The sequence below is a fragment of the Netta rufina genome (genome assembly GCF_964035555.1).
Source record: "Netta rufina genome assembly, chromosome: 8".
Taxonomy (NCBI): domain Eukaryota; kingdom Metazoa; phylum Chordata; class Aves; order Anseriformes; family Anatidae; genus Netta; species Netta rufina.
Genome location: NC_140131.1, coordinates 10210446 through 10235634, shown reverse-complemented (window position 1 = coordinate 10235634; position 25189 = coordinate 10210446). Strand labels below are relative to the sequence as shown.

The following is a 25189-nucleotide window of genomic DNA, read 5'->3' as shown; positions in this document are numbered from 1 at the left end:
GTGGGTGGCTTGCTTATTTGTGCCTGCAGGGGAGAGGGGGCTTGTGTAGCACCCCCAAAATGGGAAAGCAAGAAGGAGCTGCTGGAATCCACTGGGTGGAATCCACTTTTGTGCCTTTGGGCTGACGGAGCTCCCTGCCTTGTCCCGGAGCTGCTGGCTGTGGCTGTGGCTGCACTGCAAAGTGACCGGCTGGCCTCCCCCTGGCCTCCCTGGTCTCATCCCAGTGCAAGAGAAACCCCTTCTAGCAGAAGGGCCGGGCTCTCCCCGTGGCCTGCCCCTTTCGAAGGCTGGGTACAAGTTCCAGCTTCCTGCCCTGCTACTCGTGGGACTGCAAAATGTGGTGATGTTTTGGAGCACTTGATGATGACTAATTAAAATTAAATCAATGTAGCATCTAGTTCCTGAGTGCTCTGTGCTCTAAAGGCTGGTTTTGGAGTGGGGGCCACCCCAATGCTCGCCCACCCAGTGCCCGGTGTACACCCCTTGTACCCAACCTCGTTTTTGGCCCTGGTGGCAGCGCTGCCTGCAGGGTGCAACCAGGCACTCCTGGAGTCTCGAGGTGGGACCTGGCCGGGCGTGACGTTAGCACCAGCGTGTTCCTCTCCATGGTGATCCCGGGTAAACTTTCCCTGCTTTCTAGCAACGCCTGTTTCCAGAGAGGCAGGGTGGGCGCGATAAAGGGTGTTCGGGAGGGATGTGTCACGGCTGCTTCCTCCAGGCTTGTTTCTCCTCTGCTTGCCCTCTGCGGAGAGCAAACAGGATTCAGGGTGTTCCTGGGGGACTTTGTACGGAGGGAGAAACAGAAATCTGCCACGCTGGGGTAAGGGCAGGGGCTGTAAAGCCCTGACGAGCAGGATTGTGCCCAATTCATCAACGCATGGCGCTTAAATTGCGCTGGTGTCATTGCTCCGAAACCACGGCAGCCAAGGGCAACAGCCCGTGGGAACGGAGCTGGCACTGTCACCCTGCCGGAGGTGTGACATGGGAACGGGACAGGGTGGCAGCTGGCCAGGGGCGTGTGTGCCCTTCTGCTTAGCAGCAGCTGGCTCTGTCGCCTGGTCTAACACCCCGCGACTCCAGGAAAGAGCAAGCCTGAAAGCTGGAGCTGGCAGCAGCTTTATTGATACTGCGGGGACATCAGCACGGCGCTGAATGCCGTTGTCCTGTCCCTTGCTGGGTGTCTGGGCTGTCCCTGTCCCCTCTTGGTTCCTGGTAGCAGGGAGGGAGCGTGGCCATGCCAGTCAGTGGCATCACCACGCACACGAGCTGAATCCTGCAGTTTTGGGGCTAACAGCTGGCTTTGAATGCTGCCTGCCCAACCCCAAAACCACTGGGATCTCCCCACCAACCTGGCACGGGGCTGGGTGGAGAAAAACCGTGCAGGGGACTCAAAGGGGTGTCTGGGGAGGGGACAGGGTTGGGGGTGCCATTGGGGCACCCTCAGGGCTCCCAGCTCCCTGGCCGCTCAGCCCCAACACTCTCGCTGGACGGAGCCTTCACCAGGACCATCGGTGGCTCCTTCCTCCGAATTTTGGAGGCCTTTGGCGACTGGGGTCCCCCCAGGGGGCCACCTGGCGTGGGGGGCCCACTGCCCCGGCTCTCCTCATCCTCTGTCTCCTCCTCCTCGATGCGATCCACAGCCTCGGGGTCCTCGGGGTGCGGGGAGGGGAAGGCTCTCCGCAGGTGGGGGGTGGCTCGGCCGCCCCGGCCGAAATTTTTGATGCTGATGGCGGGGGAGGCGGCGGCGAGGAAGCGGCCGAGCAGGGGCGTCTGGATGCGCGGCATGCTCGGCGAGGCCTCCACCAGCTGGCTCTGCTCCGCATCCTCGCACATGCTGGGGGAGCACAGCGGGGCAATGGGGACAGCCACACGTCCCCAAGGCCCCCCCATGGCTTGGGGGCACCCAGGGTGCGCAGTGTGGGCAGGGACCCCCCCAAATCTCCAGCTGGGGGCTCCCGGCCGTGCCGTGCACTCACCGCATGTCGAAGGTGGAGCCCAGGAAGGAGGGCTTCAGGGTCTCGGCGGCGGTGGCCGTGGTGTAGGGGGGCTGAGCCGTGGACTCGTTCCAGTACTTGTCCTTGGCGGCTGGTGGCAGGTTCTGGTACATGTCATCCACCGAGAGCAGGGACACCTGGGGACGGGGGTGAGGACCTGGTGCATGCAGGTCCTGCTGCCAGCAGCAGCCTTAAAGGGGTTGGAAGGAGCCAGGGAGGCTCCGGGCTCATATCCTGGCTGCATTTGGGGTTTTCCTCATTTAAATGCTTCCCTGGGTGGTGGGGACGAGCAGCGGTGCCAGGCTGCTGAGTGTCCCTGGGGGGATGCTGACCCTGCCGGGGGGAGCAGCCACACGGGTGGGCAGGGGGCAGAGGGATGGGGTGCGCCTAGATGGGAATCTGCTTTGGACAAAGGCCAGGAGCAGGGCTGGGGGGGGACAGTCCCCATGGCCACGTTGCGGGGACGTCCCGATGCCCACCCAACACACGAGCAGCCGGGGGCAGCCCCCACCTGCAGGTTCCTGTCGATCAGCTTGTTGGTCTCGAAGTCGTCATCGTCCTCCCCAAAGGGGTTAATGATCTGCTCGGCAACCTGCGGAGGGAGGGGGCAGGTGGCACGGGGTCGGGGACAGGGACACCTTCATGGGACACCTTCACGGGACACCCACGGGGCACCTGAATCGGGCAGTGCCCTGCTGTGAGCAGCCTCCATCTGCTCGGTGGCCACCGTGACACGTCCCCAAGTGCCACCAGCTGCGACGTGTCCCGTGCCGTGCCAGGGACCGGGGACCCCCGGGCACCCCCCGGCCGTGCCTCACCTTCAGCCAGCCGGCGTAGAAGAAGAACTGCAGCAGGGTGGGGAGGGGCACGAACATGTCCAGATCCCCCTCCTGCCCCGGCTCCAGCGGCTCCAGGAACTGCCGCCCGATGAGGCAGAAGGCAAAGAAGGAGTACACGGCGATGGTGACCACCTGCGGGGACAGCGGTGGCAGCGAGGGGGGACGTGAGGCTGATAGAGCTCTGGCTGCTCAACGATGCTCTTGGGGGCTCCAGCCTAAATCCCAAAGCCGCCCCCGGAGGGGTGATCCCCCCCGTGCCACGCTCCCCATCCACCCTGAGCTCCTGCGCTGGCAGCACCGGGTGCAGGGCGGGCATAAAGCTCTTTTTCGGGGGGGTCGGGTCACCCACCTGCGTGTACACCAGCGGGATGCTGATCCAGTCGTAGTGGAACAGCATGCTGCACTTGGCCCGGTAGGCGTTCAGCTCCTGGCAGGGAGGACAAGGACGGGTTTTTCCCCGGGTGTCGTCCCCCCCCCGCCGCGGTGCCGTGCCCCCCGCGCTCCCGGCACCACTCACGTCCATCAGCAGGCGCAGGGCCACGTCGTCGCGGATGCGGCCGTCCCGCCGGGCCTGCGCCGCCAGGTTGGTGAACCACACGCAGGGCACCCAGTACTTGTTGAAGTCCGAGTGCAGGCTCTCGAACTTCTTGCGCTCGTCCTGCGTCATGAAGCCTGCGGCGGGGCGGGGGGCGAGCGGCAGGGGCTCAGCGCCGCGGACTCCCGGTGATGGGAAAGGGAGTTTTTGGGGACCCTTCCCAGGAGGAACGTGGGGTTTTGCAGGGTTTGGGGGGGCAGAAGGGTCATGGGTTTCTTTAGGGACACATGTAATGTCCCTGCAAGGTAATAAGCCCTCCACATCGGGGCTGGATGACACATATAGGTCCAGGATGCTTGCGACGGGACCCAGGGGCTGCCCCACTGCCACCCCTTAGAACACCCCAGGGTGACAGGGACACCACCGAGCTTCCCAGCTCTCTCACCCCATATTTCAAGCCGTGCCCCCCCCCAGGGTTTGCCCCCCTCACCCGCTTCCACCACGTGGTCCATGGTGGGGAAGCGCTTGAGCACCCTGGTGCTGACGGAGCGCAGGATGAGGACGGCCGAGAGGTTGGCGTAGCGGATCAGGGTGCGCCGCAGGATCCGACCCCGCTCGTCCTTGCCATGGACGTTGCTGGAGATGACGCACATCAGCTGGTCGGGGAGGGGGATGCTGGTGTACTGCGCCCACCACCGGTTCACGATCAGGGTGACGTAAAAACCTGCGTGGAGGTGGCACAAGGGGCTCTGAGCGGGGACGAGCCCTCACCAGGGGGACCTGATGGCTTCCCAGCGGGGACAGGTTGGGGATAAAGAGCACGTTGTCCTTCCCCTTGGACTGCTGTCCGCAGGGATGGAGCTGGGGACATCCCCAGTCCTGGAAGAGGGCCAGGGAGCTGTGCTCAGTGGTTTGGGGAGCTGAGTGCCACCCAGCCCCAAGCAATGGGGCAGTTTGGGCACGGGGGCAGGATGGGGCATCCCCGAGCTGTGAGGGAGCAGGAGAGGGACCCGTACCTAGGACGAAGGAGATGGGGATGAGGTCCGTGGAGCGGTTGCAGTACTGAGCCACTTTGGTGTAGAGACGCTTCTGCTCCTCGGTCAGCAGCCGCCTGCAGCGGGCACGCAGCGGGGTCAGGGGCAAGCAGGGGGGCTGGGGAGCTGCCTCAGACCCCCCCCCAAAAAAAAAAAAGCCATTCCCTGGGTCCCCTTCTCCTTGTGGGGTCCCAGCCGCTCCCCCACTCACCGGTAGACGACGCTGAGCAGTGCGTACAGCACCACGAAGACGACGAACTCCTTGTACAGCAGCTTGTAGATGCTGCCCTTCCAGCGGAACAGCAGCTTGGAGAAGCCCCCGAAACGGGAGTCGGCGACTTTGAGCGTGTAGGAGACGGTCATCGTGGCACGGATGACAATCTCACTGCTGGGGGAGCAGCGGGGTACAGGCTGCCAGCCGGGATGTGTCCTCGGTGTCACACCAGGCACCGGTGCCCATGGGCTGGCTCGCCCCACGCCCTCCCCACGCTGCTCTGCACGTCCCTATCAGCACCTGGTGCCTTCGCCCCTAAATACCCCGGTGTGAACCCATCGGCCGAGCCCTCCAGGTGATGGATTGGAGCTGTCATGGGCGGGGAAGAGGGAATTGCGGGTCGGTCACACCTCCCTGCCACAGGAGATTTCAGTGGGAGCTGCTGGCTCAGCCCTGGGGATGCACAGGAGCCAGCGGGGTGGTTTGGGCCGTTCCCCTTTGCAGGCTGAATTTAGGCTCCATGAGGAGGAGGGGAAAGGATTAGGATGTCACCCTTCCTGGCAGCCCTGGGAACGTGACCCCGGGGTGAGCTGGCTGGGGAGGGCTGCGGGGTATTTCTGGGGTGCCCATGGGCGCCCCTCACTCCCAGCGGGACACGAACCAGTGGGAAACATCCCCGAGGAGCAGTGGGACATGCAGCAAAACCATCCCGTCCTCGTCCCCAGCCCGTGCTGGTGCTCATGCCCCCCAGCCCAAGCTAGGAATGAGCCAGACCAGGGGCTGTGGCTCCATCGCCCCGCGGGCTGCGAGGCTGCGCCGGGCAGGAAACGCCGCTTCCTTTGCCGGCCATAGCGCCGCGTCCCGCCCTGCCCGGCTCCCTTCCTGCCGGGCACGGGGCCCAGCACGGCCTGCCACGGCTCCGACCCATGGAACTGGGGGCTCCCAGCCTGGGAAATGCCCTCGGTGCATCCCCCGATGCCCCCAGTCCACGTCCTGCTGGGGAACGCGGCTTGGGTATGGGGCACCTGGCTCCCTGCAGGTACCCATGGGTGGATGCGACCCACGGGGCTGTGCAGGGAGATAATTTACAGCACCCCCAGCCCGTCCTGCCCCGGCTGGTGAGCACGGTGCCCGTGGCAGGCTGGCAGCTTCCTTCTCCAGGCTGTAAATCTGTAAATCACGGGCTGCAGCTCGCTCAGCCCCGAGGGCTGGCACCCACCGCAGCAGAGACGGGGCGCAGCCACGGTGCCAGGAGTAAAATGATTTATTTATTTCGCAGCAGGAGCTGGCTCCGGCAGGGCTGGGCAGCACATCGGGGAGGGAAGGCTCCAAGGGGCGCCCCCCTGCTCTGGCAGCACCCTATGGACACCCCGCAAACAAAAGCCTTTTGCTGAGCGGGGCGCGGCACAAGCAGGGCTGTCCGTGCCCAGTCCTTGCACACGCGTGTGCACAAGCACTCGTGCAAACAGCAGACGTGCAAAGATCCTAGCAATCCCACTCAGGACCCCACACACAGACCACGTTTCTCATCCCCAGACCCTGATGTCTGCGGGCTGGGGGCAGCGGGTCCGTGCCCGGTGCCAGCGGGCTGCAGAGGGGACAGAGCCCTGGTCAGCAGCCCTGGCACGCACACTGTTGTCACCTGGCCCTAAAAATCAAATGGGGCAGCCCCCACCTCCTCTCCACGTCCTTCCTGTGCCCCCAAAATCCTCGTGCAGAGAGCCCCCCCGTGCCCAGAGCCGCTCGCAGCCCTGCCCAGCCGCAGCACGTGGCAAGCGAGGGGCGCACATGGGATTGCAGGGGAAAGGGGGGGAATTTTGGGGTGCAGCTTCACAACCAGCCACTGCAAGCCACGGCAGGATGGCTCGTGGCCTCTCCCAGCCACGGCCACCTCCCGTTGCCCCCCGAGTCCCGCATCCCACCCCCCTTTCAGTGCAGGTCGATGTTCTCGTACTCCAGGTTGTCCGAGTCCTCCAGCTCGATGCCGGGCACCAGGTTGTAGTAGTTGGTCGCCTGGTTCATGTAGATCTTCTCCCGGTCGGCCGAGTCCTTCAGGACGTCGCTCACGCTCACCGTGTCCCCCTCAGCCCCGCTGCCCCCCAGCTCCTCCCCCCCAGCTCCCGGGGCTCCCCGCTGCGTGCCCGGCCCCGCGCCCCGCTGCGCCTCGGGGGGCGGCACCTGGGATCCCACCCGGATCTCCACCTCCTCGTACAGGTCCCTGCTGCTCTCCAGAGGGTCCTGGGAGGGCTGGGGCAGCGCCGCCCCCCCCAGCAGCACCTTCTTCTCCTTCTCGGAGGGGGCAGCGGGCAGCTCGTAGGGGACGTAGCGGTGGGATTCGGGGGGCACCGGCGCGCTGCCCCTCTCCGCGGCGGCGGCGGCGGCGACGGGGGGGGCGTCTGCCCCCAAAGCTGTAGTTGGTTTTCCTCTTCCTCCTGCAGAAGCAGCAGGCGATGCTGGCGAGGAGGAGGAGGGGGGGCAGGCAGATGAAGAGGGCGGTGAGGCCGTGCGAGCGGCACAGCTCGTCCCGGGGGATGCTGAGGAGCTCGGCGCCGCGGTGCCGCTGCGGCGTGTGGCAGGTGAGCTCGGTGGCCAGGCCGGGCCGGCCCTGCAGGGCGCTGAGCAGGGCGCAGCTGCAGTCCCAGCTGTTGTTGGACACCTGCAGCTGCCGCAGGGACGGCTGCAGGAGGCTGCTGGGGAGGAAGGTCAGGGCGTTGTAGCCCAGGTAGACCTCCTGCACCCGCCTGGAGGCTTTCAGGAAGGATTGGGGAAGCTCCCGGAGCCGGTTCCAGTCCAGGTAGAGGATCCTCAAGTTGGGGGCGTCTTCCAAAAAGCCCCCCGGGAGGGTTTCCAGCTGGTTGTGGCTCAAGTGCAAGACCTCCAGGCTGACGGGGACGCCCTGCGCGTTGCGGATGGCCGCGATGCCGCAGCGCGAGAGGTCGAGCTCCCGCAGCCCCCGCACCCCCAGCAGAGCCCCCCAGTCCAGCAGGGAGATGTTGGAGCTGCTGAAGTTGAGGCAGCAGCTCTCGGCGAGGGGGGCAGCCAAAAAAGCCTCGAAGTCCAGGGGCTGGCTGCAGTTGCAGCTCTCCGGTGCCGCGTCCCGGGCGAGGCTGGCGGCGAGCAGGAGGCACAGGGACAGGGACAGGGGCAGCAGCGCCGTGCCTGCGGGACAGCCGAGGGGATGAGCACCCCGCTGCGGGTCCCGACACCCAGACCCCACAGCCGGGGGGCTTCTCCCCCACACCCCATCCCCAACAACGCCCCCGCTCCCTCCCTTCGCCCCGCACCCTGGAGATGCCACCCACGGGTCCGTCCCGCTGCTCCCCAAGGGTTTCGCCCGTGTCCCCCCCGTTTCTTTCCTCGTGTCCCCCCCGTCCCATCCCCGTCCCCCCGCCGCTCACCTGCCGCCGCCCGCCCCATGCTCCCCGGGGCCGCTCCGCGCTCCCCCCGCCGCCGCCGCCGCCGCCCGGCTCCGCCTCGCTGCCGGGGGGGCCCCGCCGGAACCCGGCCGCCCCGGGGCCCGCCTCGCCCCGCACCTCCGGCCCCCGCCCCCAGCTCGGCCCCCCCCTTGCCCCGACCCTTCTCCGGGCTCCCACCCGCCCCGCTGTGCCCCCAAAAAGTAGGGCGCCCCACCGCCCCCAACCCCAGGCACCCCTCCCTCACCATCCCCTCTCCATCCCCCAAAGCCCAGAGCCCCCTGCAACCCCCCCAGACCCCCCTTTAACGCCCTCAAGCCCCCCCACAAGCCTCCAGCTCCTCGCCCCCCGACCCAAAATCATGGCAGAGGGGCCGGGCCGGGGTCTGCCCCATTCCCCACTCTCCTAGGGGGAGAGGTCCCAGCCCCCTGCTCCCCACCTGGGGGGGCGATGTGCCCCCCAGCCCCATTGGGGCGAGGATGTGGGGTGGTTGTGGTGGCAGGATGGGGACCAAAAGGGCCACAATGGGGCCAGCCGCCCTCTCCAGTGCTATGGGGCCCCTTCTGACTTCCTTCCACCCCACACGCGGCTGGGAAGGAGGATGTGGGGTCGGGCGCAGCCCCACAACCTACAGGGGAAGCAGCACTGGAGAGGGGAGCTGCGTTTCCACACCCCAAAAACATGGGCATGGGCTCACGGCGGTGTGCACCCTGCCCCAAGGAGCCGGGTAAACTGAGGCACGGGGCGGGGGAGCGGCGGCTTGGCCATGGGCAGTGCTCAGCACAGTGACCACAGCGGGGTTGGGATCCTCTGGCTGCTCTCCTGCCCAGCCCAGGCTGCCTCCCACACCCCCAAACCCAAGTGCTGCCTTAACCCGAGGGGATCGGGATCCTTTTATCTCTCCCTCCAGGCGGCTCTGCCTGGATTTGCAGCTTCCCCTCGGTGCTTCCCCAGCCGGTGCGGCCGCTTCCTCCCCCGGATCCGTCGCCCTCCCCTCCTCATCATCACCTTTTGCAGGGTGAGAGTGCTGAGCGAGGGGGAAAACCCCACTCCTGATGGGTTCAGGGCTGTCACCTCCTCCTGGGCAGCTCTCCCATCCCAGGGCCCTTTCTGTGCTCTTCCTGCCCGGGTGCTGCCTGCACCCTACAGCAGCTGCCGAGAGAGCTGGGTTTGGCTTCCCAGCTCCTGCTGCCACCAAGCAGCACCGGGGGGATCACAGGGGGACCAGGCTGGGTCTGGGTTTCATGTAGGACACAGGTCCCACATCCTCTCCGGGCTCCTGCAGCGTTTCACCACGCTCAAGGGGAAAAAAAACATTTCCTAACATCTAGGTGGAATTTTCCTCGATGCAACTTGCAGCGGGCGCCTGTCCTCGTTCCGCTGGGCACCTCCCCAAAGAGGTGGCTCCGTTCTCCTTGCTGCTCCCTTCTCCTTGCTGCTCCTTCTCCGTGCAGCTCCAGCCAGCTAGGTGCAGGCAGCAGTGGGATCACCCCAGAGCCTCCCCTTCCGCAGGCTCAGCATGCTGCTGACATTAAACCGCGCTCTCCTCCTCCCCGCCCGAGCTCGCTGCGTGGGCAAACTCCTGTCTGCGATGCTCTGATGCTCTCCTGCATCACGGCAGGGCTGAGCAGCAGGTGGGGGGAGCTGCTCCTGGGCTTCATCCCTCTCGTTGAGGTGCCCCAGCCCTGGAGGGGGGGACCTGGGCACCCACCAGAGCCCAACCCAAGCCAGGAGAGCAGCAGAGCTGCTGGCTCCCGGCAGGAGGCCCCAGGACGAGCCCCCTCAGGTTGTCCCGCTGCCCCCAGCACCTCCCTGGGGCCTCCCTGCACCCTTGGGTGCCTCCACCCCCACGCTGCCTCCAGCAGCTGACTCAGCTCTGCCCGGGGAGCCCCGCGCCGGGGCCTCCGTCGGAAAGGCAGAGGTGCACCGTGACGCCACCCCTGCCCAGGGGAGCCCTGGGGCCCCGGTGGAAACCGGGGCAGCTTTCCCCGAAGGGGGAACCTGGGCGTGCTGCCGGGCAGAGCGTTTGCACACACTTCCTCCGCCGAAGGTTGAAAGCCAAGAGGAAAGTAAACAGAGCCGGATCCTTTCATCTCTCCCTCCGGGCAGGTCTGTTCAGTTCCCATCCCGGGGGATGTGCTGCGAAATGCGGGGCCGGTCGGCCAGGGGTGCTCATGCAAAACCCTCGGGGTGTTCAGGAGCACATCAGGCATCGGTGAGCAGAGCCCCGAGCTTGCCCTGGGGGAGCAGAGGGGAAATTGGCACAGAGCGAGGGACTTGCACACGGTCCTGCTACCCTGAAGGGCACCAGGATCTGCTTTCGAGGGGCTTTTGCAACGCTGCTGATCCCGGAGAGCAGGGTGCCGTGGTTTTCTGGCCCGTCCTGCTGGCCTACATCCATCCGTGGCCTATTTTGGGTGACACTGAGACGTTTCTCCCCCACGGCCATTAGAGAGCAGCACCACGGTGGCACAGCGCCCTACAGACACCGCTGTACCCTGCAGACACCCCTGCACATTGGGGCCAGCACGGCCCGACCCGGCAAAGCATGGCACAAGGGCAGGGACCTAGGGGACAGCGTGGCTGGGCAGCCCACCTGCATCTCCTGTCCCCCCCCATGTCCCCAGCGCCCCACTTGGGGTGGGCTGGGACCCCACTGGGGGCTTTGTGGGGGCGCCTGGCTGCCTCCAGGGCGGGTGCATGGGGGGGGCAGGGTCTGCAGCATACGGGTGGGCTTCAAAATCCCCCCTGGATGTGCATGGAGCGGGGGGTCTGCGGGTCTTGGGAGAGACAGAAGGGAGTTGAGGAGGGGTCTCTGCGTGCCCCTGGGGGTCTCTGAGCGTCTGGGGGGGGATCCCTGTGCTTGGGGGGGGGTTGTGCCTAGAGGGGAGCCTGTGCATGGGGGTCTCAGTGCCTGGGGGGGGCCATATATGTGGCGGGTGCCTATTTACCACCCCCCCCGCGTAGGGGCAGGGCTGTCTCCTTCCCCCAAACCACTGCAGAGAGGTGGCAGCGGCCGGCTGCCCTCACACGGCCCCCTTTTACCCCCTTTTACCCCCTTTTACCCCCCTCCCCTCCCCACCCCCTTTATCCTCGCTGCTGCCCCTTTAAGAGCGCGGCGGGGCCGCCCGGCGAGGGGGCGTGGCCTCGCGGGTGACGTCACCGCGCCCATTGATAAAACCGGCGGGATCCCCGGCGCGCCAGCGCTAAGCGTGGGGGGCGGCGGCGGGGCCACGTGCGCGGGGCCGCCGGTGGCGGAGGAGCCGCGGCAGCAGCACCGGGAACCGGGATCGGACCGGGAACCGGGACAGGAACCGGGACAGGCGCCATGGCCATGGAGCACGCCGGCCTTTTTCCCCCGTTCCCCGCCGCCGCCGCCGCCTGCCTGCCCGCCCAGCCCGCGCCCTCCCCGCCGCCACCGCCGCCCAACCGGGCAGCCGAGAGCAGCCGGCTCATCACCGACCCGCTCTCCGGTCGCTCCTACTGCAAGGGCCGCCTGCTCGGGAAGGTACCGGGGGATAACGGGGGGGTGGCAGCGGGGTGAACGGGGAGCGCCCTGCTTCCGTGGGGTGAGGGGGGAGCTGGGAGGGGGCTGGGGGCCTTGCTGCTGCCTCCCCCCCGTCCCCCCGTGCCTCCTCCTCCGGGCCGGGAGCCGTGAATCAGCCGGGCTGGCTCCCGGCCCCGCCGCCTTATCGGAGGCGCGATCGGTTTCGGGGCGCCCCGCGGGGTGTGCGTGGGCCGGAGGCTGCCCCGGTTCCCAGGGGTGCCGGCCCGGCCGCTGGGGCTGCGGCACACGCAACTTTTCCTCCCGCTGCGAGCGCTGTGTAGGAGGAGGCTGCTTGTTCCCAGCCCGGCCCGGGCGGGCTCGGCAGCTGAGTGTGCAGATTGGAGGCTGACATCACGGCAGGAAAAACCTGTCTCCATCCAGCGCTGCCTTTCGGTGGTGGCCTCCGGTCCCCCCTGCTTTGCGCAGGGCTTTCCGGGCGAGCTGGCATCTGGAAAGCTGCCGGAGGAGTCCGGTAGTGGTGGGAGGGAAAAACGCCCGGGAGGCTTTATGAGAACAGGGTGAAGAAAATCCCGGCTCGAGAGCATCGTGGTTCAGATCTCAGTGGGCGACGCAGCAGCCGGCAGCGTGTGACGCTCCCTGGGCTGCGCGGCGAGGAGCTGGCAGGGGCGGAGAGCTGCCTGTCAGCCTCCCCAACCACCTCTTCTCCCCCTCGCAGGGCGGCTTCGCACGATGCTACGAGATGACAGACCTCTCCAGCAACAAAACCTACGCCGTGAAGGTCATTCCTCACAGCCGGGTGGCTAAACCCCACCAGCGGGAGAAGGTAGGTGCTGGGGGAGTCGGGGGGGGTGCTGGGGTTCCAGCAGGCACCTTGTGCTCACCCGTGACCTCGGCATCCTTTCAGATCACCAACGAGATCGAGCTGCACCGCGACTTGCACCACAAGCACATCGTCAAGTTCTCCCACCACTTTGAGGACGCGGAGAGCATCTACATCTTCCTGGAGCACTGCAGCAGGAAGGTGAGGGCTCCGTGTCCCCGAGCGGAGCAGTGGATGCTTTGTTTGAGGTGCTGGTTTTGCCCAGCACTGGGGACACCGTGGGTTTCAAGTCCTCTATAAGCAGCCTGCCCGTGCTGGCAGCCCGTAGCCCCCGATGCCACCACCAAAAGCCCAGTGGTTCCCTGGTTGTGCCGAGCAGGGAGCCTGCTGAGCTTCCAGCCGTGGCAGGCCAATTGTTTGTGCAACTCCTGGAAGAACGGGCTCTGACCCTGCCTGCCCCTTGCCTAGTCAGCACGGCTGCCTGCCCTCCCTGCCCGCCGTCACCGAGCTGCCTTCTCTCCCTCTGCAGTCGCTGGCCCACATCTGGAAGGCCCGCCATACCCTGCTGGAGCCTGAAGTGCGCTATTACCTCAAACAAATCATCTCCGGCTTGAAATACCTTCACCTCAAGGGCATCCTGCACCGGGACCTCAAGCTGGGTGAGTGTCACGTTTGGGGACGCAGCCACGCGGGGAGCGGCGAGCCGAAGGGACGGGCGGTGACGTGTCACCATCGTCTTGCAGGCAACTTCTTCATCAATGAAAACATGGAGCTGAAAGTGGGGGACTTCGGTCTAGCTGCTTGCCAGGACGCCTCTGAGCAGAAGAAAAAGTGAGTCTGAGCTTCCCTTTCTCTTCTCGTAGCAACTCCTGCCCCAGCTGCAGGCGAGGAGAGGGGGCTGGGGGCTTTGTGGCTCCCCCAGGAGCGTGCCCGCAGCCCTCGGGGAGAACAATGCGCTCGCTATGGCTATTGTGCCCGGCTGGGTGCGCAGGCTGGGACACAAAGGCTCCGTTCCCGGCTGTGTCTAGGACGAGCTCTTCCCGATGGCTCGCCACGAGCAGCTGCTGCTGCCCCCCAGGAGCTGGGGGGGGCTCCTTGTGGATGGAGGGAGCCTGTGGGGCTCAAATTAGGGGAGGGGAATCAGCTGCAGGGTGAATTACGGGCGGGGAGAGGTGGGGGATGCAAAGCAGGCTCTGAGCTGGCCGTCTGCCCCGCAGGACGATTTGTGGGACCCCCAACTACCTGGCCCCTGAAGTGCTGCTGCGGCAGGGCCACGGCCCGGAGTCAGACGTGTGGTCACTGGGCTGTGTCATGTAAGTGCATGGGGTGGGGTGGGGGCTGTGGGGAGCCCCGTGGGGAAGTCCTGTTGTGCTTTGTGTCCCTGGTATGCTGAAGGGTAGGGGAAGAGGGGCTGTGAGTGGATGAATCCTGTTCAGAGGTGCCCCTGGGCACCCCGGGGTGCTGCGAGCAGCAGGCCCTGGTGTCACGCCGAGCTCTGCTTCAAAGCTCAGCCACCCCACCAGCGAGATAAACAATGGAAAATATCAGTGGCTGGCGGCTTGTTTGCACGGGGAGCGATCGCTGCGCCGCCTCAGTGACTTGAGCCCTTGCTGGTCGCTGCCGCAAGCTTCCTGCTGTGGTTTTCTGCTGTGGGGCAGGGCCGTGGGGCAGGGCCGTGGGGCCGCTGCCTCCTGCCAGCCCCGTCCCGGTCCCCGGGGCTCTTTGCCTGCTGCTGTCGGCAGTCGCGAGGAGGAAGCGTGGCCGGATGTGTGCGCAGCCTGGCGGGCTGGAAGCGGTGCTCCCGGCCAGGTGTGGCCGGCCCAACGCCACCAGCTTCCTCGCTCCAAGTGCTGCTGAGTCACAGACCCGGCAGGGATGTGACCGTGGCACGTGCCTCGCCTCCCAGGTACACCCTGCTGTGTGGGAACCCTCCCTTCGAGACCTCGGACCTCAAGGAGACCTACAGGTGCATCAAGCAGGTGGAGTACACCCTGCCCGCCTTCCTCTCCCTGCCTGCCAAGCACCTCATCGCCGGCATCCTCAGGCGCAACCCCCAGGACCGCCTCACGCTCGAGGAGATCTTGGACCATGAGTTCTTCAAGGTGAGCGGGCTGGAGTCCTGCCTTCACCCTCAGCAGGGTGGGATGAGGCTTTTGGGGTCACGCAGGGCGCTGTCCTTGCCTGTGGAGGGACCGAGGGATCCGGTATGCTCCCTGACCCCACAGCAGGGGCTGCTTCCCGTGCCGCTGATCCCCAAATACCCAAATGCCAGGCCCGGAGCCAAGGGCTGACGGAAATGCAAGCTGGCTGTCAGGAGGGCTGCGAGTGACTGCGGTCAGCCCGGGGCAGCTCTGCATGAAGCACGTGGGCGGTGGAAACCAAACCTCTGCCTTCACCCCTGCGCAGGGCTACACGCCGGAGAAGCTCCCTCCCAGCAGCTGCGTGATGGCTCCGGAGCTCAGCCCCCCCAACCCAGCAAAAAGTCTCTTTGCTAAAGTCACCAAGACGCTCTTCGGGAAGAAGAAACCCAAGGGTGAGTCCACGTGCTTGCACAGGAACCTCCCGGTGACCCTTTCTCTGGGGAGAAGTGGGTTCTGGAGAGCACTGCTGGGGGGTCCCCTGCTTTTGGGGACAGCACTCGCTGCCTTGTCCCCTTGTCCCTGCCCTTCCGCTGCTGGTGGCAGGCATGGGCGTGCGCCTGGGGAGCGGATGCTGCCCTGTAACCCATGGGGACAGTTCCTTCTGGAAACCCTCTGCTGCTGCCTGAGAACTGGGAAGTGAAAGCAGGAGGCAGCCGCTTGCCACCCTGAGCTGAGCCTGCTGAGGGGGGGTGGCCCCCATGTCCCCGTCCCCTGTGCTCACGGCTCGCTGCCTCCCCAGCCAAAAAGGGCCCTTCGGAGGACAAGGATGACATCTCCAAGCTGGTCACCGGGCTGATGAAGACCTCGATCTGCCGGCAGATAAGCTACAAGACGGTGGAAGGGAACGAGGTGAGAGCAGCCCCGAGTCCGTGCGCACCCCTCCCGGGGGCAGCACATGGGACGGTGCTGACATCGTGTCCCCCCCAGGCCACCCCCGGGTCCTGCCGCAGCACCGGCTCCAGCCCCGTGGAGACGCTGGTGGAGGAGACCTCTCACAAATCCGTGTCCCCGTCCATCCGGGGGACGATGGCCAGCAGCTGTGAAGGTGAGCAACGCCTGCCCTGGCCACCCCACCTGCCCTGAGCTTCCTGCCCTGCCCTGGCTGATAGCGGGGCCGGCTGACTCAGGGCCTCTCATCTTCCCTCCGCAGCCTTTGAAGACTGCATCACCGCCTCTGCCATCATCGAGTCGGCTGTCCGGCTCCTGCGGACCTGCCTCTCCTGCATGCCCCCAGGTAAACCAGCCGGGAGAGGGCGTAGAGGCATGGGTGCCGCTTTGGGAACCCCAAATGGAACCCCAAATACCGCCCGACCCCGCAGCGGGGAGCTGAGCGGGGGGTGCCTGCTGTGCTCACCCCTTTCCCTTCCCCACCAGCGAACAGAAACCCGGCTTCCCTGGCCCGGCACGAGCAGTTTGTCTGGGTGAGCAAGTGGGTGGACTACTCCAACAAGTACGGCTTCGGCTACCAGCTCTCCAACCGCAGCATCGGGGTGCTCTTCAACAACGGCACGCACATGGCGCTCTCCCCCAACCACAAGTGAGCGCTGGGGAAGGGGCTGCAGTCCTTGGGGTGGGAAAAGGGGCGAGGGGAGGCCGTGCAGGGGGTGGCTAACACTGTGCCCCCCCGCCAGGACGGTGCATTACAACCAGACCAACAGCAAGCACTTCGCCTTCCCCGTGTCCGCCGTCCCCGAGCAGCTGCAGGGGCAGATGAGCGTGCTGCGCTACTTCGCGTCCTACATGGAGCAGCACCTGATGAAGGTAGGTGCTGGGACAACATTTGGGCTGTGGTTTGGCCGTGTCACCTGGGTGGCACTCCCTGGTCGCAGGCTGTGGCTGGGTGGAGCCCCTGGGGCTGAGTCCTGCTAGCAGGGCAATGCCCACGGGTATGGGACCGGGGGCTTACCGTGGACCTTTCTCCCCAAGGGAGGTGACTTGCCGAGCATAGATGACCTTGGGCAGCCAGCCCTGCTCCTCCTGCAGTGGGTGAAGACGGACCAGGCCTTGCTGATGCTCTTCAGCAGCGGCACCCTGCAGGTATGTGTGGGGTGCTGTGGGGGTGCCACTTTGGGGAAGCCACCGTGGGACTCGTGGCCCGGGTTAGTCCTTGCCCACCACGACCCAAATGCAAAGGCCAGCTGTGGGTGCAGGGAGCTGCTCTGGTGCCCCAGCTGCACGTGGCAGGCACCTCGGATCGGTGCGTTCCTGCCGTGGGGCTGCTCCCAGGCAGGTTGGGGAGGAGGAACGGGTTGAGGCAGGAAGCCTGGCTCCATCCCCGCTGCTGCTGCGCTGCGGGAGGCCAAGCCAAGCCCCACCTGTCTCCTAGGTGAACTTCTACAATGACCACACCAAGGTGATCATCAGCAAGCCTGACCACTCCTGCCTTGTCACCCACATCAACCGGGAGCGCAACTCCTACACCTACAAGCTGGGCAGCATCCAGGAGCTGGGCTGCTCGCCGGAGCTCCAGCAGCGCCTCCGATACATCCTCAAGCTCCTCCAGGAGCGGGCCGATGCCTAGCGCGGTGCTTTGGAGAGACCCTCTCTGGACGTAGAGGTCTCCTCCTGCCTTCCCGTGGGACGGGGGGCGCGTTGTGGTGCTCAGCTGGACTCCGGACCTCAGCGGCCACCCGCTGAACACACGTGGCTGTGATCACGGCAGCAGGTCTGCACACCCGTGCTGCTCCCTGGCTGTGGGCAATCGCTGCCTTTTCCCCCTCTGCATGGCCGTGAGCTCGAGGCTTGGTGCTGTGGGGTGGAGAAGACCCCCCCCAGGGGACGGACAGGGGTGTGGGGCGCTGTGTGGGGTGGCTCGTGCCTCTCCACGTCTGCTACACTAAGGGGGGGCTGAGCTGGACCCCAGCTGCTCCCGAATTGGGACTTGTCTGGTACAACTTGAGGTTTGGTAGAGGGCAGGGGAAAGGGATCCGTGGGCTTTTGCCTGGAAAAGCCCCTGTGTGGCTGTGACCTAGGGCAGGTTTCTTGTTTCGCGGCAGTCTCTGCCAGGTTGGGACTATTTATGCATCTTATTTATATGGAATTATTTATTTTCTCTCGGTCTGTCCATGTGCAGCTCCCCTGTCCCTGACTTACCTCAATAAAACTTTATTTGTGTAAGGGCAAGCTGTCTCTGCTGCGCTTGGAGCTGGGGCTGGGGTCACAAAGTGGGGCAAAGCAATCCTCATCTTCATCCCTGCTCTGGGGCTGCTCCTGGTGATGTTTGGGGTCAGGAGTTAAAGAGAGGAGGCTGGTGGGGGACCCGAGTGCCTTATGCAGACCCTAAGACCCTGAGGACCAGAGCCAGGATGGGTTTACCTCCTGTGCCCCTGGGGCTGGCAGGAGGAGCAGGATTTGCATCCTGCTGATAGCTGCAGAGCCCTGGAGCTGCCTCAGCCTCTCCTCTCTCGTACCAACCCCATCCCCTGCTGTCAGCCCCAGCTGCTCCAGGGCTGGTGCTGGGGGAATTGGGGGCTGTGGCTCCTGCCCCAGGGACAGGGCTGTGGGGTGCCCTGCGCTGCCTGGTGTCACGGGATGTGAGCTGGGCACGGAGCCAGCCACGAGGAGGGACTTAATGGGCTTCATCCTGCTCTGCAGGCTCGCTTGGAACAAGATCCCTCACCTCCTGCCCTGCCTGGGAGCAGCCTGGGCTGTGGGAAAGGGGCTGGACTGCTCCGTGTCCTACAGGGTATGGCCCTCAACTGCTGCTTGCTCCTGGCCTCGGGGGAAATGCAGCTTTTTGGGTTGGATTTCCTGCAGCTTGGGACTTCTTGCAAGCCACTAAAGTATGTGCATCAACCAGGGGCACTGTGGGCCATCCCCTTGGCTCCCCACGTGCACCACAGCTCATCCACCCAGGGCTGGTGCAAATCCTTTTATTTCCACCTGCTCTCCCCCTGCCAGACTGTCTGAAGGGAGGCAGCCCCTACTCAAAATAGACCCCGTGCACTGTGGCCACAGCAAAGAGGGAGGCATTGGAGAAGGTGGCCGAGGCGAAGCTGTCACTTTGGGGGTCCCAGAGCGCCCGGCTGGCCACCAGCAGGCTCTGCTGGCCGTGCTGGCCCAGCAGCACGTGGCACACCAGCTTGTAGCGGGGTGGCACCACCTCCTTCGCCCGGCCCCGCAGCAGCTCGGCCAGGCTGTGCACCAGCGGGGCGCTGCCCTGGGGGCTGTAGGACGTGCCCCCCAGGGCCCCCGCCAGGACCCTCTCCAGCACCCGCTGCACCCGCCCCGCGTTGAACCCGCAGCCTTCGTCCGGCCCCATCCTGTAGGTGTTTTCCAGGCGGATCTCAGGGATGGGCTGGAAAAGGGGGAGCCCCGAGAAGCTCACGCGGCTGTGGAGCATCCAGGGGCCGATGGAGGGGCGCTTGCCCCCCGGGGCTGCCCCCAGTGAGCTGCGGCGGCTGGCCAGGGGTGCTGGGAGGGTGCTGAGGATGGAGCTGCGGCGGGACAGCAGCTGTGGTGCTCTGCCCTCCTCTGTGCTCCGTGCTGGGGCTGTGGGATTGGAGCCTCGGCGGGCGGTCCGGGGCTGAGGGGCTTCGGTGCCATCCACGGCCGTCACCTGGGTGGACGGGGCCAGCTCTGGGGCTGGCTGCTCGGCCATATGGGCAGGCTGGAGGGGAGAGGTGGCTCTGAGCACTGCTGTGGGACCCCAATCCAGCTGGAGCTGACCCGTTGCACCTACACACGTGCCATATCCCTGCACCCCATCCCACCCGTGCCCCCAGCCCCGCTCCCTGCGTGACCCAGCTCCAGCCACCGTGCCCGTGGCTGCCCAGCACTGACCTCTTCCCCTCGGTTCCCTGGGTCCAAGCTCGGGGAGCTCCTGGAGCGTGAAGTGTTGCTACGTGACACTGCAACTCCCCATCCACGGCTGCGTAACTCCTTGCTTCCCGGTCCCTGCACAGCCCTGTTGTCCTCTTTTGCCCCCGGTTCCCTGAGAGCCGTGCCAGCTGCAGCCTGGGCCGCAGCCAGCTTGGGGACAGCAGCTCCGGGCATGTCCCCTACGGCCTCAGCATCTCCTGGCAGCCCCAAAAACACTTTGTGGGTGTCAAAAGCACAGGAAAAGATTGCAACCCAGCTTGCATCCCCCCAAAAAAAAATAAAAAAGAAAAAAATCACATCCTTTGGGTACCTATCCCCCTGCGATGCCTTTCCCTATGGGATGGTGAGCACCCACAGAGCACAGCCTGGTGCTGGGGAATTGAGCCCCACAATGTGCCAGGGGTCCCTGCTGCTGTGATGCCCCAAATCGGGGCAGGTCTGGCCGGGACCCCAGCCCCGAGCGGGGTTTTCTCCCCGCCGCCGGAGCCCAGCCCAGCTGGTACGTCCCGGCCGCCCCATCAATGCGCCTTTGTCTGGCCGTGCTGCGATCTATCTGGGGAAAGCGGGGCCGGCCTTTGTGTTCCTATCTGCCGCCGAGGTATTTATAGCCTGCTGCCGGCTCGCGCTGCCAAGCACGCTGGCAGCTGGACCCCGCTCCCTTGGGTGCTGGCGAGGAAAGCTGGGCCCCTCTGGGGGCACCCCACCACGTCCCTCACCCCCGGGACTTAGCAGGAAGGGGAATGAGCACCCCCCTCACGTCACTTCTGGGTTTGGGCAAGGCAGGGAGTGCTTTCACCCCGCTGCTATCCTAAAACCCAAAGGACGCAGGGCTGAGGGTGGGCTCCCCCTCTCACCACCCCATTTTCCCCCTTTGCTCACCCCGTGTCCCCCCTAAACCACGCTCCCTCCTGCCAGCTTTCCCTGGCGATGGGCCGTGCTGTGGCGGCCTCCTCCCTGTGCCGGCCAGCCTCCCTCCGTCCCTCCGTCCCTCCCTCCTTCCCTCCTTCCCTCCCTCGCCGCCTTCCTCCTCCGCCTGCCCCCATGGCCCGCTCCTGCTCGGCGCGGCTGCAGGGCGAGGCGGCCGCCTTCACCGCCGCCCTGCGCACCCTGGTCAACAACCCCCAGTTCAGGTGAGGGGCCGCCGCCTCCCCACACCCTTCCTGCCCGCCAGGCCGGGCTCCTCGCGGCCCTCAGCCCCTCTCTTTGGGCTCCGGGGGCCTAAATCTGCGATCTGGCAGCCCTTCTCCTACATCCTTTGCCCTGCGAGCTCCATCCCACAGCCCACAACGTGCACCCCGCAGCCTCCATCCTGCCCCCTGTGCCTCATGTTCCGCACCCCGCATCCTACAGCCTTCAGCCTCAACCTCGTTCCCCTTTTCTTGCCCCACTGACCACGGCCACAGAGCCATTTATTCAGTTATTTATGTATAACTTTGCTGTTAACATTGCAGAGATCCCTGCTTTCACCCCACACACCCTTCTGGTCCCCACAAGCGCTGGGCCGTGCCTTAGTGCACCCCTCCTAAATCATCACCCCGCTGGGATGGGGGCTCCTGCTCGTCACCCTCTCCGTTTCCCTTGGACCAGGGGGCTGTGATGGGGCTGGGGGGGCCACCCTGAGCCCTGTCCCAGCCCCTGGGGGTCCCACTTTAGTCCCCTCTCCTCGGCAGCGACGTGACCTTCGTGGTGGGCCGGGAGCAGCAGCGGGTGTTCGCGCACCGCTGCGTGCTGGCGTGCCGCTGCCAGGCTTTTCGGGGGATGCTGGGGGGCTGTGGCGAGGACCCCCCCGGCAGCATTCCCCCCCAAGGCCCCTTCATCCTGGGCAACGTGCAGCCCGACGTCTTCCTGGCCGTCATCGAGTTCCTCTACACCAACAGCGTCAGCCTCAACAGCCACATCGTGAGTGGGGAGGGGGGCGGAAGGATTTGGGGTGGGTTGATTTTTTTTTTTGGGGTGGTGCTGCATGGAGAAAGGGACAGGGTTTGGGCTCGATGGGCCTCGTGGGTGCCTTCCAGCTCGGGATTTTCTGTTTCTGTAGGCTCTGGAGGTGCTGACCTCATCGGTGGAGTACGGCCTGCAGGACCTGTGCAAGGTATGGCCCTGCTGCACCCGGGGTGGCATGTCCCCCCCGTGTCCCTATGCTGGGAGGCACCCAAGGATGACCCTAAGGATGACCCAAGGTGGCCCTGAGGACGGCACCACCCATGTGCACAGGCTCAGCCCTGTTCCCCAACCCCGGAGGTGTCCCTAGGGGAATTGGTCCCCACCGGGTTCAGCAGCAGCCCCCATGGGGGTTCAGGTTGGAGCCCCCCACCCCCGGAGCTGGGGAATCCCTCCGGCATGTCCCCTGCACAAAGGGCAGCAGGAAAGCCCCAACGCCATCCCCCACGGTGCCTCCGGCCATGTCAGGAGGCTGCTGTCGGGAAATCCCCGGTCTGGGGAGCAGGGAGCGAAAGGGAGAGGTGGGAACGCCACCAGGACGGACAGACAGACGGACAGACAGACAGGGAGTGGGCCAGGGTGAGGAAGAGGAGGGAGCTGAAGCGTCCCCGTGGGGACACGTCACCAGACCCATTCCCCAGTTACGGCTGGGCACGTGGTGTGACCCAGCACTTCCCCTCCCTCCACACCGCGCCGTGCCACAAACCGAGCTGCCCCGTGTCCCTTGGGGGGAGCTGTAATGACTTGGGGGGGGGTCAAGTGACCAAGTGGCAGCCGGGGAAGCCCGTGGTTCTGTCCCCAGCTGCAGGGTGACTTCATCTCCCTGTCCCCGCCGGTGACTCAGGGCCCTTCTGCTCCAGCTGGCGGCTCCTCCCCGCACATCACGTCATTTCGGGTTTCCCAGGGACCCTGACCCTGGCTCAGCCCCCGCGTTCCTCCCCCCAACACCACGGCTCGGGTCCCCTTTGTGTGGGAGGCAGCTGGGGTGGGCAGCGGGGAGCCCGTCTGGCTGCGTCCCACCTGCTTTTGGGGCTGCAGCCCATTTGTTTGTCCTCTCCGAGCAGGCACGGGCAGAGCTGGGGTCACCCGGCAGCTGCTGCTGTCACCAGGGCTGTGACCATGGCTGAGTGACCTGCCCCAGGCTGTGAGCTTGGTGGCGTTTGGTCACCCCAGGCTCGCTCCCCAGCTGAATCACTGCCCGCACACCGTGCTGCAAGCCCTCATCCCCCAGCCCAGCCCTGCCTTACGAAACGCTGCAGGGCTGGAGGCACCTCCGCCCCATATCCCTTGTCCCATGTCCCTTTGTTCTTTTGTCCCATGTCCTGGGGGCTCAGGGGGTGCTGAGCATCACGGAGGGGGGTGCTGGGTCCCTGCTGCGCCCTCCCAGCCTCTCCTTTCTGCTTCCAGCTCTGCGTGGAGTTCATCAAGGACACGCTGAGCGTGGAGCAGGTCTGCGAGGCGCTGCAGGTGAGCGGTCCTGGGCACCTGGTGTCGGGGGGAGGACGGTGCCTGGGTCCCTCACGTGGGCAACGGGGCACATTTGGGGGCCGGGGGGGGGACACCAGTCTGGGGAAAACCCAGTGACAGCTTCCCAAGCAGCGTCACGGAGGGTAAAAATAACCTTGTCTATTTTGGGGCATGAGCTGGCCTGGCCCCTCTGCCCTTTGCTGCGTGCTGGGGCTGGGTTTCCCTCCCCTGCCAGCCCAGCAGCCCTCCTGTCCCCTGGGGATGTCCCTTTGGGGCTGCAAGGGCCATCAGAGCTAAGCAGGGCAGTGTCCCCAGGACATCGTCCCCGACACAGGGCCAGCCAGAGCTCCCCAGTGCAGGGATATTGCCACCGTTTGTGTGAAACTGGGATGCACTGGGATTTTGGAAATCCGCAAGGTTTTCGGGGCCAGTTCCCAAAACCCTGCTGAGATATGGAGAAATGCTCCCAGGACCGGCCCCACGCTCGTGATCCTGCAGATCCCTGCCACCTCCCGAGGCCCGAAGCGATGCCCCTGGGGCGAGACGCTGGCCCTGGCGTGCAGAAGCTCTCGGCGCACGTGGTACCTGGCCACCGTGGCGTAAACAGAGCTAAAACGGGCTCGGAGGAAACAAACAGAAAACCCCAAAACCCCAGAACAAAACAAACCTGAAGAAAACAACACGCTCTGCCCACCCCCAGCTTGCGTCAGCGCTGGTCCCAACTGCAGCAGCGGGGCTGGCGATGCTGCACAGCACCCCAAATACCCCACACACGTGGGCAGACACCACGGGGGGGGAGCAAGGACGTGTCCTGGTGCCCCAAGAAGGGCACAGCAGCGGGCAGAGCCAGCCCAGGGACGAGCTTTGTTCCTGGGGGAGGAGATGAGCACCCCAAATTCCTGCTGCAGTGGCACCCATGCATGGGGTTGCTTCCCTTACCTGTGTGCCTGAGAACACCTCAGGGCTGGTGGCATATGGGGACACTCTGTAGGGTGTTTTTTTTTTGGGGGGGGTGTCTCCTTCCTGCCCTGGGCCCCCTTGCAGGTCCCCGTGTTGTCCCACAGGCTGCGGTGACCTACGGGCAGGTGGACCTCCAGCAGCACTGCCTGGCCTTCATTGAGAGCTGCACCGCGGTACGGCCATGGGGGAACCCGAAATGGGGGCACCGCAGGGCATGGGGAGCAAACGGGGACATGGCACGGGGGAGCAGGGCCGTGAGGATGGGGCGGCTGGGGGAGAAAAGCGACCAAATGGTGTTTGGGGGGGGGATGCTGAGAGACGAGTAGGGGATGGTGGAAGGGATTGGGGTGCTGGGGTGCGGGATGGTGTGAAGGAGGGGGACGGAGTGGCTGCTGGTGCCAGAATGATCTTGGTGCTGGTGCCAGAAGTGATCTTGCAGGCGGTGGTGAGGACGCGGGGCTTCCACGAGCTGTCTGACACGGTGCTGGCGCGGGTGCTGCGCAGCGACCGGCTGGCCGTGGACGAGCTGGACCTGGTGCAAGCCGTGCGGGAGTGGGCGCACGTCAGCTCGGTGAGTGCAGCACAGCGGGGTCGGGGGGGTTCCTAAAACACCACCCCGGTGCCCGATGCATTGCTGGCTGTCCTACAGGCCGTCCTGGGGCGCCCGGTGCCCGAGGTGGCCGCCCTGCCCGTGCGGGAGCTGCGCCTGCCCCTGCTGGCACCCAGCGAGCTGGCGACGCTGGAGAGCCGCAACCAGCGGGACCTGCTCATCCCGGTGAGCTGCTTGGATTTGGGGGGGCTGGATTTGGGATTGGGGGGAAAGTTGGGGCCACGCTCATGTCCCCACACCAGGTGGAGAGCATCGCGGCAGCCTGGAGGTCCCACGCACTGCGGCGTGGCAGCGGGGTGCCCCCCCAGCTCTGCCGGCCCCGGCGCGGCACGCGGCCCCGCGACCACCACCGGCACCTGGACCCGCACGCCAAGTAGGGGCTGTGCCCCCCCCCAGCCCCACCGGGGGGCTCGGGGAGAGGCTGCGCCCCACCAGCTGGGTGCCCTGCGATGGGGCAGGCTGTGGGGTGCGGGGCTGGGCGTCAATAAAGCGCTTTTTTCCCCACTTCACAGCTTTGGGATCAGGGCAGATATAGGGTCACCCCAAGGTGGGGGCCGTGGTGCAGCTTCAAAAAGCAACGTGGGCTCTGTGGGGCTGAAGCTGGGTTATGGGGTGGGTATACGGATGCTGGAGCACCCACACAGGGTGTGTGGTGACCCCAAGGGCTGCAGGGTGACCCTTTATAATCCCAGCCACCCTGCCAGGTCCCATCCTTCCCGGGGCCATGCTGCCCTCCCCCGGCAGTGGGGCTGCGCTGCAGCAGCAGGCGAGCAATGGCACCAGGACCAAACCCCCCTTGTGGTGTTCAGGATGCCAGGAATCACCTGGGCTGCAAAATTCTCCCCCCCAAATGCTGTTGCACCCCCCCACCCCTTTGCCCAAGCAGCTGTGT

General features: G+C 65.7%; 5 protein-coding genes across 5 annotated transcripts; 2 read left to right on the top strand and 3 right to left on the bottom strand.

Annotated features, from left to right (window-relative positions):
- Positions 1–13: 13 nt before the first annotated feature.
- Positions 14–4765, bottom strand: BEST4 (bestrophin 4; the record flags this gene model as incomplete). The annotated part of the gene is made up of 11 exons (XM_084291159.1): positions 14–23; positions 495–742; positions 1477–1834; positions 1977–2131; positions 2506–2586; positions 2813–2965; positions 3183–3260; positions 3351–3505; positions 3859–4092; positions 4385–4479; positions 4614–4765. 11 exons carry the CDS (start codon positions 4763–4765, stop codon positions 14–16), a joined length of 1719 nt encoding a protein of 572 aa, XP_084147285.1.
- A 1780-nt stretch (positions 4766–6545) lies between these two features.
- LOC311212052 (uncharacterized protein) lies at positions 6546–8074 on the bottom strand (the record flags this gene model as incomplete). The annotated part of the gene is made up of 3 exons (XM_084291158.1): positions 8015–8074; positions 6758–7775; positions 6546–6708 (listed from the first exon to the last, which is right to left on the bottom strand). Exons 1-3 carry the CDS (start codon positions 8031–8033, stop codon positions 6546–6548), a joined length of 1200 nt encoding a protein of 399 aa, XP_084147284.1. The 5' UTR covers positions 8034–8074.
- Positions 8075–11251: 3177 nt separating this feature from the next.
- PLK3 (polo like kinase 3) lies at positions 11252–17621 on the top strand. Its single transcript, XM_084291402.1, has 15 exons — positions 11252–11537; positions 12253–12360; positions 12442–12558; positions 12887–13016; positions 13101–13188; positions 13575–13670; positions 14264–14459; positions 14764–14890; positions 15238–15347; positions 15426–15543; positions 15649–15732; positions 15873–16035; positions 16130–16259; positions 16425–16535; positions 16825–17621. The coding sequence occupies exons 1-15, from the start codon at positions 11358–11360 to the stop codon at positions 17017–17019; spliced, it is 1953 nt and encodes a 650-aa protein (XP_084147528.1). The 5' UTR covers positions 11252–11357; the 3' UTR covers positions 17020–17621.
- A 799-nt stretch (positions 17622–18420) lies between these two features.
- DYNLT4 (dynein light chain Tctex-type 4) lies at positions 18421–19098 on the bottom strand (the record flags this gene model as incomplete). The annotated part of the gene is made up of 1 exon (XM_084290987.1): positions 18421–19098. The coding sequence occupies one exon, from the start codon at positions 19096–19098 to the stop codon at positions 18421–18423; it is 678 nt and encodes a 225-aa protein (XP_084147113.1).
- Positions 19099–20360: 1262 nt separating this feature from the next.
- BTBD19 (BTB domain containing 19) lies at positions 20361–24674 on the top strand (the record flags this gene model as incomplete). The annotated part of the gene is made up of 8 exons (XM_084290984.1): positions 20361–20449; positions 20990–21218; positions 21358–21411; positions 22668–22727; positions 23792–23860; positions 24127–24258; positions 24337–24462; positions 24540–24674. The coding sequence occupies 8 exons, from the start codon at positions 20361–20363 to the stop codon at positions 24672–24674; spliced, it is 894 nt and encodes a 297-aa protein (XP_084147110.1).
- Positions 24675–25189: the final 515 nt, after the last annotated feature.

What these genes read in the sequence shown, in the direction of transcription:
- PLK3 (XM_084291402.1), top strand. Translation starts at nt 11,358, where the DNA reads ATGGCCATGGAGCACGCCGGCCTTTTTCCCCCGTTCCCCGCCGCCGCC. An exon ending in AGGGCCGCCTGCTCGGGAAG is followed by an intron (nt 11,538 to 12,252) that starts GTACCGGGGGAT and finishes TCCCCCTCGCAG; the next exon opens with GGCGGCTTCGCACGATGCTA. An exon ending in TCAGCAGCGGCACCCTGCAG is followed by an intron (nt 16,536 to 16,824) that starts GTATGTGTGGGG and finishes CCTGTCTCCTAG; the next exon opens with GTGAACTTCTACAATGACCA.